The 12,735-nt window shown below is 40.6% G+C and overlaps 1 protein-coding gene across 1 annotated transcript in view; it reads left to right on the top strand.

Annotated features, from left to right (window-relative positions):
• LOC124805479 (myogenesis-regulating glycosidase-like) overlaps positions 1 to 12,735 on the top strand; it is a 66,319-nt gene that overhangs the window by 46,347 nt on the left and 7,237 nt on the right. Inside the window, exons 3-4 of the mRNA XM_047266043.1 lie at positions 6,469 to 6,903; positions 12,572 to 12,683. Coding sequence (XP_047121999.1) covers positions 6,469 to 6,903; positions 12,572 to 12,683 — 547 coding nt within the window. The remainder of the gene's footprint in view (positions 1 to 6,468; positions 6,904 to 12,571; positions 12,684 to 12,735) is intronic.

Genomic DNA, 12,735 nt, shown 5'->3' with positions numbered 1-12,735 from the left:
AATACACAGTTTTGAAGATATGGCAATGACACCGTGTGCCATGCTTTACACAAAATTAATACATTTACTGTTAAGTTCCTTGTATTATATATGTTTAATTTTTTATGAAATTTAAACATTTTATTTTGAAAAAATCATGTATGCACCATTGTCCCAGAAACTGTTTAAGAGATTTCAGCAAAATTTTTTGAGTTTGATATCTTTGCATGTAGTAAGTTTCTCTTATCCGTTTTTTTTAAATATATCTAATATGATAATTTTGATAATTTTTTAATTATAGTTCTGTAAGCATAATACAAAATTCGGGCAGAATTCCAAGCACTTTTCCACATATCACATCTTACACTCATAATTTCAAAATTTGCTCTTGAGACAACATTTATTGGGTTTGTAGTAATTAGCGTACAAAATTACATAATTATAGCCTTCATAGATTCTGAGAAAAAGGCACATATACTTTACAAAATAACTTTCAGGAAACGCAACTTAATATTCAACCTAACGTGTTTCCTTATGTCATCTCTACAGATGGTCTCTTGCCGTTCAAGGCCTCTCTTCTTGTTTCTTTTTTTCTGCATTCTGTCCTTTACCAGGTCTTCAGCTGACTTTTGAGCTGCAGAGAAGCACTGTAAATCTTGAGCGAAATACTTACGTTACAACCCAGTCTCTCTAATGCCTCCATCCTCCCTAGGTTCCTGACCTTGTTGTTGTTGTGGTCTTCAGTGCAAAGACTGGTTTGATGCAGCTCTCCATGCTACTCTATCATGTGCAAGCTTCTTCATCTCCCAGTACCTACTGCAATCTACATCCCTCTGAATCTGTTTAGTGTATTCATCTCTTGGTCTTCCTCTACGATTTTTACCCTCCACGCTGCCCTCCAGTACTAAATTGGTGATCCCTTGATGCCTCAGAATATGCCCCACCAACCGATCCCTTCTCCTAGTCAAGTTGTGCCAGAAATTTCTCTTCTCTCCAATTCTGTTCAATACCTCCTCATTAGTTATGCGATCTACCCATCTAATCTTCAGCATTCTTCTGTACCACTACATTTCGAAAGCTTGTATTCTCTTCTTGTCTACACTTTTTGTCGTCTACGTTTCACTTCCATACATGGCTACACTCCATACAAATAATTTCAGAAACGACATCCTGACACTTACATCTGTACTCGATGTTAACAAATTACTCTTCATCAGAAACGCTTTCCTTGCCATTGCCAGTCTACATATTATATCCTCTCTACTTGGACCATCATCAGTTATTTTGCTCCCCAAATAGCAAAACTCATTTACTACTTCAAGCGTCTCATTTCCTAATCTGATACCCTCAGCACCACCCGATTTAATTCGACTACAGTCCATTGTCCTCGTTTTGCTTCTGTTGATGTTCATCTTATATCCTCCTTTCAAGACACTATCCATTACGTTCAGCTGCTCTTCCATGTCCTTTGCTGTCTCTGACAGAATTACAATGTCATCGGCGAACCTCAAAGTTTTTATTTCCTCTCCGTGGATTTTAATTCCTACTCCGAATTTTTCTTTTGTTTCCTTTACTGCTTGCTCAATATACAAATTGAATAACATCGGGAACAGGTTACAACCCTGTCTCACTCCCTTCCCCAGCTTGCTTCCCATTCATGCCCCTCGACTTATAACTGCCATCTGGTTTACAAATTGTAAATAGCCTTTCGCTCCCTGTATTTTACCCCTGCCACCTTCATAATTTGAAAGAGAGTATTCCAGACAACATTGTCAAAAGATTCCTCTAAGTCTACAAATGCTAGAAACGTAGGTGTGCCTTTCCTTAATCTATTTTCTAAGATAAGTCGTAGGGTCAGTATTGCCTCACGTGTTCCAACATTTCTACGGAATCTAGACTGATCTTCCTCGAGGCCGGCTTCTACCAGTTTTTCCATTCGTCTGTAAAGAATTCATGTTAGTTAAACTGATATTTCGGTAATTTTCACATCTGTCGACACCTGCTTTCTTTGGGATTGGAATTATTATATTCTTCTTGAAGTCTGGGGGTATTTCGCCTGTCTCGTACATCTTGCTCAGGCTGGCTCTCCCAAGGCTCTCCCAAGGCTATCAGTAGCTCTAATGGAATGTTGTCTACTCCCGAGGCCTTGTTTCGACTGCTCTGTCAAACTCTTCATGCAGTATGATATCTCCCACTTCATCTTCGTCTACATACTCTTCCATTTCCATAATATTGTCCTCAAGTACATCGCCCTTGTATAGACCCTCTGTATACTCCTTCCACCTTTCTGCTTTCCCTTCTTTGCTTAGAACTGGGTTTCCATCTGAGCTCTTGATATTCATACAAGTGGTACTCTGTTCTCCAAAGGTCTCTTTAATTTTCCTGTAGGCAGTATCTATCTTACCCCTAGTGAGATAAGCCTCTACATCCTTACATTTGTCCTCTAGCCATTCTGGCTTAGCCATTCTGCACTTCCTGTCGATCTCATTTCTGAGACGTTCGTATTCCTTTTTGCCTGCTTCATTTACCGTATTTTTAAATTTTCTCGTTTCGTCAATTAAATTCAATATTTCTTCTGTTACCCAAGGCTTTCTATTAGCCCTAGTCTTTTTACCTACTTTATCCTCTGCTGCCTTCACTACTTCATTCCTCAAAGCGACCCATTCTTCTTCTATTGTACTTCTTTTCCCCATTCCTGTCAATTGTTCCCTTATGCTCTCCCTGAAACTCTGTACAACCTATAACTATGTTTATCATTTCTTTTACAGCCTTTGCTGTATTAATTATTGTAATTGCCTTCACATGAATTACGCGTAATGGAAAACAGTGATTGATACGAGAATACCGTGATCAAAACCAAACTACAGTCACATGAAATGCTAGGACAAAGGATCTTGATCTCTCTCAACCGCTCGTGAAGCTAATTCATTATAAACGTTCCAGATGATTCATGGAGATTTGTGGTTTATGTGCAATTAATTCAGTTTCCCGTTTTATCGATCTAGAGCTCTTTTTGTGCATGTGCTCCTGTTTCGGTATCTTGACAAATGCTACATGGAATTGACTGTACCTTCAGCTCTTTCAGTTGAGTTAAATGACTGCAACTACAGCGCACGATTGCTATGTGTATGTATTATCCATAGCAGTGTCTCTCTTTCACTAGAAGAGTTTGACTTTAGTCCAGCACGCGCAACGAAGAGTCCCTCAGATTGTGCACTTGTTCTTGTGTCTTTAGATAGGTATGAGCCAATGTATTCCGCGGATAATATGCAGCCTTACTAGTAGAACGAATACTTACATGCATGGCTAATTTGCGGGTATTTCGTAAAAATAAATTTAATAATATTAGAAATTCAGTCTCTTGTCTGATAGTCACACTTCCATCATGCAATATAACAGTGCCCATATAAAGTTAATATACAGTTTAAACAGTTTTTCTCAATTTCTCACAAATCTTTAGGCGTGAACTTTGAACAAAGAAAGTCACAAAGATAAGGTATGAGAAATCACATGATTTCATACATTCGATACATAGCTGGCACACGTATGAATGCTGGTGGCAGTCTTTACAACATGACACGATTTCTTACCAGTCATCGACTGACTATTTTGGTGTGGCGGTTGGTCTTACGAACCGTATAAGAACACCGTTATAAACATATGGTGATTTTCGAAACTACAGTTTGGTTTTAAAAACGACTTGGTTAGAGATTAGTAATTTTAAAGGCCTATATGTTACGATAGTAACTTACCTTGCAATATTTGTATCAGTTTTGGAAAATACAAATATGATGGAACACTTTGCACATCGATGATGGGAACAACACATTTATGAGCACGGGCCGAGTTTTTATAACTATAATCACTGGCGCATATTGATGCAAATTCTTAATTAATGGCTTAATTAATTATTGTAACGCGTCATCTCTTTAGGAAAAAATAAGACAACAAAAGAACAGTGCTAAATTATGTAGCAATCTAACAGGTATTATGTTAGAAATGGTGAAAGTACGTTTGGGTGTACTGGAACTTTGATTACAAATATTTGTTAAGTTAATTAGTTTCACCCATATTGAAATACGATACTCAAAGTTCGGAATGCCATTCTTTCTAAGGTTCAAATGGTTCAAATGGCTCTGAGCACTATGGGACTCAACTGCTGTGGTCATAAGTCCCCTAGAACTTAGAACTACTTAAACCTAACTAACCTAAGGACAGCACACAACACCCAGCCATCACGAGGCAGAGAAAATCCCTGACCCCGCCGGGAATCGAACCCGGGAACCCGGGCGTGGGAAGCGAGAACGCTACCGCACGACCACGAGATGCGGGCAATTTCTAAGGAGTAGTTCGAATATGTCCAAATAGACTGAGTAGGTAATGAAAAGAAAAGTCTGAATAACAAATCTAAGTGAGTTGCAGCTTGAAACACTACAACAGATTTAAGTGCACATCGTTAAAGCATGGAAAAATAGAAAAAGTAAAATTATTAGTAGTGGTACAATACTTACATCCGGTACGATTCTAGCTTGGTCTGTTTCAACCTCAGTACCTCGTTTCCATTTATAACTTCCTCAAAAGACAAACCACAATCTTCTGATATCTGCATTTACATACAAACTACGATCGTGCGCCCATCCATCAAAAAGACTCGTCATAGCAGTACAGCAGAAAAAGATGTAGGCAGAAAGTGGCGAAGTGTAGGTAGTGACTGCTCTTCCGCTTTCTTGGAAATGAAGTGTCCTACAGGGCAGCAAACTGAATCTAGTAGCATTTAATCCTTTCTAAGAATATACTGATTGCTGGTCAGAAAGCGAATTCGACTTTTTGGTACTCACAGATCAATCCACAGCTACGATATTCAGATAAATATGTATATTAGTTCATTCACAATAGTGTAAGAAACAATTACAAGGTAGATTAAATCTGTGTGCCGGACCTAGACTCGAACCCGGGATCTTTGCCTTTCGCGGGCAAGTGCTCCACCATCCCCCAGGCTATGGCTAAGCCATGTCTCCGTAATATCCTCTCTTTCAGGAGTGCTAGTTCTGCAAGGTTCGCAGGAGGGCTTCTGTAAAGTTTGGAAGGTAGGAGACGAGATACTGGCAGAAGTAAAGCTGTGAGGACGGGGCGTGAGTCGTGCTTGGGTAGCTCAGTTGGTAGAGCACTTGCCCGTGAAAGGCAAAGGTCCTGATTTCGAGTCTCGGTCCGGCACACAGTTTTAATCTGCCAGGAAGTTTCATATCAGAGCACACTCCGCTGCAAAGTGAAAATCTCGTTCTAAATACGAGATACTCAAGAAACACTTTTTCAGATTTTTATACGAGTTTCGTGTGACTGCAGCAGGGGCGATAAAAAGATAGCAAATGAAATTAAGTCAGTAATTCAAGCACTTTCTTTGATTAAAATTTTACTTCTGTTGTCAAATATATGCAGCTTATCTGTAAAAAAAGGAGTAGATGCGTTGATTTACGTATTATCGTCCAGTAGGAGCTACATTCAGGTAGAACTATGATAAATAACAACATTTCTGTTTCGTTGTTGCATGACTCATCTCGCAGTAAATTACACTATTTACACATTACTTTTCTCGAACAATTTTTGTGTAGAGCGTAATTTTGTATGGGCCATATTCCTAATATTCTATTTTCTATGGCAACTGCACGTACCTTTCTGTAGCTTATGAAAGACATCTGAGGCTGTCTTTCGGATAATGATCGTGGGACAGACCGACACACAGAAAGAATCTTCCTCTGGGTCTTAAAGTTTCAAACCTGTCTTATTCATTAAGAGGTATTGAGTACATTAGTCTCCACGACCTTTACGAGTTCCACTTTATCCCTATCAGCTCGATTCATCTCCATCAAGTTTAAGATAGCCCGGTGATTGAGGCGAATGCTCAGGAAAAGCAGCGAACCTTTGAGTGCCAGCCTGTCACAAAGATCCATTACTAACAACGTATTTATTCCTTTTTTCCTCGCGTAACCGTTTGTGTTATCAGTATACGTTCGTTTACGTCTACTATAAGAGCGATGATAAAGAAATGTAATGCGTTAGATTCATAATGTCTTAAACCCACCTGTACTTTAGGAGAGGGAATGGCGTAGCCCCTTGGTAACTACAATCTTCTGAGGTGCTTGTTTTGTGGGGTAGTGCCCTCTAAAGCCTTACAGGAAGTCGGGTATAAGACGCAGTGTCAGTGTCGACAGGTGTGATAGAAAGTGCCAAGTCAAGGTTTTGGTGAAAATTCCGAGACATAGGACGCGTTCCTTGTACACGAGCGCATTGTTGCTAGGCTAGGAGCAACCATAGTGCAAGTGGACTGAGATTTCCCCTTAAGCATGTGACGAAATTTTCGTGGTCACCTATTAGACAGCAGTCATCACATTACAAAATACGTCATTAGTTTGAGGCGCAATATTCATTTGGTCTTAGTTTATAGTCTTTCATAATAATATCTAAACATTTTTCTGTTCTGAAACTGTTTAGAAAGTCAAGACTGAGATGGGAATCGACTCGTGCAAATTCGACGCCGGCGAGACTAGCTGGCTACCACAGCCTCCCGCGCTGAGAACCGAGGAGAAGAACCCGGTGCAGTACACACCGGACTACTTGAAGACCGCCGCCCAGTTCGGGCCGATGGTAGAGGCTCGCGTCGGCCAACAAAGCCAACAGTTTCCGATCTACATCCGCATGCTCGACAAGGACAGCAGGTGGGGCTTCGACAACGGCCTGGCTTCGTTGGTGACGACGCTGCTGCAGATGAACATGGTGGGCTACCCCTTCGTCCTGCCAGACATGGTGGGCGGCAACGGCTACGGCAGCGAGGCGCCCACCAAGGAGCTCTTCATACGCTGGCTGCAGGCCACCGTCTTCATGCCGGCCATTCAGTTCTTCTACGCGGCCTGGGACTTTGACGGCGAGGTACGTAACTCTCTGTGGACTCTCTCTCTCTCTCTCTCTCTCTTTCTCTCTCTCTCTCTCTCCCTCTCCCTCTCTCTGTCACAGTTCACGATAATCGTTCTACATTACTTTCGACATACATTATGACGGAAGAAACTTGGTCAGAGCTGGAGGTAGATTTATTCTCCAGGAAATTTAACTGCAGTGTGTGTATTTTACTGAAAATAATTGCGTTATGTTTGCACAGTGGGCTCAAATCCTGCACAGGCAAAGTAGAAAAAGAGAGGCTGATGATAAATATCCGGTCACCCTTAAATAATGCGGAATTGACAACTATGTGTGGCCAGAGGCAGACATACCGGAACAAAGGCAGACGGGAAGTATTGTATAGTCATTATAGATGCAGTAAGAAGAGAACACCGCAGTGAATTCGAACGAAGGCTAATCATGGGATTTATATGGGTAACAAATCCCTCGAAGACAATTTTACCAACGAGCAAGGTGGCGCATTGGTTACCACACTGGACTCGCATTCTGTAGGACGACGGTTAAAACCTAGATTTTCCGTGACTTCTCTAAATTGCTACAGGAAAATGCTGGAATGAAAGGACACGGCCGATTTCCTTCCCCATCCTTGACGCAGTCCGAGCGTGTGCTCCGTCTCTAATGACGTCGAAGTCGACGGGACAAGAAACCAATCTTCCTTCCTTCCTTTCTGTTAATGATGTTACCATGAATTGGAGGCACAACCAAAGATAAACCGAGACCAGGCAATTCTCCTGTACTGGTGAACAGAAGTCTTCGAACATTGTCGAGGGTAGTTGTAAAACTGGTATGAAATCTGCAGGAGAAATCACTCTAAGGTTCCAGAGTGCTTCCAGCAGTCCAGCTAGCTCAGAAACTGTGCGTAGGGAGTACAATGGCGTACAATGGTTGAGCAACACTTAATAATCCGCACATTTTTGAAGTCAATGCTAAGGGACACTCTCATGAGACAGTGTGTCATTGCTACTATTTTAAGAAATATGCAAAAACCTTACTGTCGATATCTAAAGATGGTAACAGTAATTGCCGAAACCGGTTATCCGACAATAAAGGCTACTATTAGCGAACTTGGAAAAGAAGTTTATCTTCTCTAATAGACTTACTTAACTTGATGCAATCCTTTGGCACAGGATTACTTGAATATCTCAAGCATCGCTTGAGTTATACAATCACTAACACTTCTCTTGAAGTACTCTGTTGAGCATTTACAACAGTACATGTTCACTTGAGACGTGAGTAATATTGGACCTATGTTACGTTGCCATTTGTTACGTTATACATATAAAAAAATTATATATATATATATATATATATTATTTTCTGTTTTTAATTTATCAGCATGAATTTTTCTTTTGTTAGAGCATGATTCTTTCTCTCGGGGATATTATCTTTTCTTATCACTTTTACTTACGTGCATAAATAAATATGAAACTGGTTCTTGAAGGGCCGCTGTTAGTCATGTACCAACTTCAGTTTTTGAACGTGATGACTAAAATATAGTTGCCGTTAACTGATTGAATGTAATTTTGTTAATTTCTATTTATTGATTGCAAAGCAAGGCTCGAGAGAATTTCGATTGTTGGCCTGGAGCGGCCAAGATAAAACTTACTGAACTCATGGAATCTGTATAATTTAAAAAATGAACTTTAACGTAAATTAATTATCTGTTGCAATTTATAAGGGTTCTTACAACGAAATCTCTCGCATTTGCAGTTACTGTTAACACTTTGAAAAATAAATTAATACTTCGGCGCGTAATGGCCGACCAGAGGCTGCATCGGAAGATGAGCTTCCCGCAGCACAAATTACTGAAAAAATGCTTATTAAAAATAATTAGCCACTGCGACCATTTGAGGTGACAACTATTACAAAGAAATTCATTTTGTGATAACAATAATTAGTTTATTTTAGCAGAATACCGAATAACTTACATAAAATATGTGTAGCCGCTCAATGGCTGCCTTCCGTATCGCGAAACAAAACAATGTGTGTACCATAAAGTACGTCCTTCCTCCTAGGCTCTACAATCGCGTCTCCTTACGATCCTTTTTTATTTTCATAGACATGTTTTAAATAAAGATGCTACTTTTAAATTATCGCTGCAGTTGTTTCAAGAACATTAACTGTATCTTTTATACTAATTATATTCAAAAAATACGTTAACTACGGTTTACAACCGATAAAAATATCAATATTTATGTGACGTACCGTCACACCTAGTCGATGGTATTGACTGCTTCAGCTGGGCAGAGCACACCAAAGTTCTGCTTTATATTGACCTCCTTGTGAGGGCGCCTCAGTGCAGAGAGAGGATGCGTCTTCTTCAGCCTCTCCCATTCGTCGTTGCAATTAGCAGCGAGACATAGCTAATATCTTTGATATCGGTGTGGCACCGCGGTCTTTGGACGACACCGCTGATCTGTGGGTTGACGGAACATGCTTGTAGTTGTGAGAGGTCAGGTTCTGTCGACAACCCTTTATCACCCCGTGCTGGGACTATACGGCGAAGAACAGGATCTTGCGTGCTACCACTGTATTGCGCTCAATTGTACGCAGCCTGTTAGAATGTGAAGAGGAATTTTCGAAGAAGCTACGGCTGAAGTGGTCATTCTATTGTGCATGCCGTCGGTGCAGTATATCTGAATGAATTAAAGCCAAATTTACACACAAATACGGGATCTCATTAGTCACACTTGCAATTACGAGCGGATTCTGCTGCTACTCCTAATGCTTTCTTTTGCAATGTACCTAGTTAACTGTCATATGCCAGGGCACCTTTCTCTTACGCCTGATGGTGGTCCACCAAACCCCTTGTTGGAACTTTAGGTCCTCCCACACTTTTAACACACATTTTGTTATACTGTTATGCCTGTTGTGCTACACACCACCTACACCCATATATTATTATTATTATTATTTTCGATTATTCCCTTTTGAGAGAGTGACTGAACTTGTGTAGTCATGATTTCCTATTCTTTCTTCGTTCTTCCCAAATTCTGTTCATACGTACACTGTGTTCTCTCTTGCGATCTTCCGACCATCTTTTTCCCGTTCAGTTCTCCGTATGTTCTTGTTTAAGCGTGTTTCTGTATGATGTTTCTAAACCGTTCTATATTGTTTATGTTGTGTTGTGTGATCCCCAGTTCTTTAATGACTTCTTCTGCTTCAGTGATACACTTTGTCTTGTTTTTGCTCTTTTTTACTATATCAAAGATTTGTCTTGTGAGCCTGCTTTTGTTCATCCAGCTGATATGTCCGTAAAATTTCATCCTTCTCTTTCTAATGGTGTCTGTTATTGTTTCTATGTCTTTGTAAATCTCTCTAGTTGGCCTCTTCATCCAAATTCCTTCCCGTAACACTGGTCCATATATTTTCCACAGAATTTTTCTTTCTTGCTTTTCAATCTCTCTGATCTTAGTATGACCATGAATCACTGTAGTTTCTGCATCATAAATTGCTTCTGGTAGGACTACTGTGTAGTAACGCCTTAGTTTCGCATTGACAGAAATAGATTTCTTATTGTAGGGATTCCAAGTGAGCTTATATGCTTTCTGTAATCTGGAGATTCTATCTTTAATGGCTATTGAGTTCAGTCCTGATGGTTGGATTATATCTCCCAGATATCTGAAGTGGGCAACTTGTGCCACTTTCCTGTATTGAGTAGTAATGGGGAGATTATCTACAGGTTTGTTTTCCATATACTGTGTTTTCTCGTAGGAGATTTGAAGCCCAGTTTTCTGTGGGATTTCGTGTAGTTTTTCCAATGCTAGTTTGGCTTCCTCTCTATTGTTCGTTAGAATGGCAAGATCGTCCGCGAAAGCCAGACAGTGGACAAGCGGTTCTAGGCGCTTCAGTTTGGAATCGCGCCTAAGTTCTAGGGGACTGATGACTTCAGATGTTAAGTCCCGTAGTGCTCAGAGCAATTTGAACCAAAGCCAGACACTTCACCCTAGTTCTCTGTTCTTTTTTAATTCGAAGTTAAGTTCCTTTTATTTCCTTTTCCCATGTTCTCACAATTTTTTTCAGAACCTTGTTAAACAGAAGGGGGGACATTCCATCTCCCTGGCGAACACCAGTATGGGTATGAAATGCTTCTGATGTTTCTCCCATGAATTTAACTTCGGAGGTTGTATCGGTTAATGCCTGTTGAATAACTTTGTTTCCCTGTCAATCCTGAACTCCTCTAAGGTGTGAAATAAGGTTTGTCTATCTTTTGAATCGTAAGCCTTTTCAAAATCGAGAAAAGTTACCACAGTATTCCTACATTTTTTCATTTACAAAATTGTTTTTAAGTTCCACATCTGTTCGATGCAAGATCGACCTTTGCGAAACCCTGCCTGATACTCCCCTATTAACTGGTCCGCTTGTTCCTCTAGTCTGTTCAACAGGGCCTTTGAAAGAATTTTGTATATTTCAGGGAGCAGTGAAATTCGCATGTAATTCTTTGGATCGGTTTTTGCACCTTTTTTTGTTGAGAGGGTGAATTAATGCACATTTCCACTCTGCAGGTATTTGTTCAGTTTCCCAAATATTTGATATAATTCTGTGGGTTGCTTGTGTGAGATTATTGTCATTTAATTTCCTTACTTCTGCTATGATTCCGTCTTCCCCTGGAGACTTGTTGTTCTTCATAGAATTGATTATTTTCTTTACCTCTTTAAGTGGTGGTGGATTTGAATCGTGATTGGATGTGGGTTTTTCGAAATCTAGTTGTTCTGTCGGAGGCTCGCAGTTGAGAAGTGAGTGAAAATATTTAGCTAAAATTTGACAGTTCTTTTTAGGGTTGGTTTCCAGTGATCAATTGGACCGGCGAAAGCACAGATTAGATGGTTGATACCCTGTTAGGTTTTCTTTGAAAATTTTGTAAAAATTTCTGGTGTTGTTCTTGATAAAGAACAGAGAGACTGTTAGGCATCTCTCAGTTGAATAGGTGTCGAAGTCTCTGACAGGTAGATTTTTAAAGTGCTCAGCGAAGGTTTGTGCATGGCACTGAGGGTGTAATTGAGCGGGTGTCATAGACGGACCCTCTACCGTTTTATTCAAGGACATGTCAGCGTTCCATCTTTCTGTGATCACACCGAAGGATGGTGCGAACCACAAGGGCTGAAAAGCATGACAGGTCCGAAGCTATTCTGCTGCATACTTGAAGCCACCACCATTCTCGAGTAAGTCATGCCTTTTACTTAATAGCTGTTATGACGGTCACGGACGTGATGTGAGAGAAAAATGCACAAATAGAGATAATGTTCATCTCACAGTTGCCTTCCCAGAGAAAATAGCAGCACTTCAGCAAGGGAATGCATCATATCACATTTATAGAGAGCATTTTAAGGGTCTAATAGAAGAGAATTGAATGCTTTTCAGACCAACTATACTGTCCCAACAAAAGTGAGTGATATATGAGGGAAAAGTAACTGAAGAAAATAGGATCTATCGCAGTTCGACAATTTCTTCAAGAGGATATAGCATTGTACCGTATGCATAGTTTGTATTCATGTTCCATTCAACTGAAGAATTAGATCGTACAGAAAGGTGAATCGCCTGAACTTCCTGTTTCTCACTAGAGTTTCCCTGAGAACTGTACTTATTCCTCCTCTGTGGGTGAACGGGACAGCCAGTGCTGGGAGTGTTCGCTCTGTTGCAGACGGTGGGGCTGAGCCGGCAGCTGACGGCGTTGCACGCCCGCCACGCCCCCCGCATCATAGACCTGATGAAGAAGGCTGTGAGGGACGGCAGTCCAGTCAACCCCCAGTCTGGTGGCTCGACCCTACCGACGAAACGGCCCTCGGCATAAACTCAGGTATGGCG

Source organism: Schistocerca piceifrons, chromosome 7 (genome assembly GCF_021461385.2).
Source record: "Schistocerca piceifrons isolate TAMUIC-IGC-003096 chromosome 7, iqSchPice1.1, whole genome shotgun sequence".
Taxonomy (NCBI): Eukaryota; Metazoa; Arthropoda; class Insecta; order Orthoptera; family Acrididae; genus Schistocerca; species Schistocerca piceifrons.
This window is presented reverse-complemented; position numbering and strand designations above follow the sequence as displayed.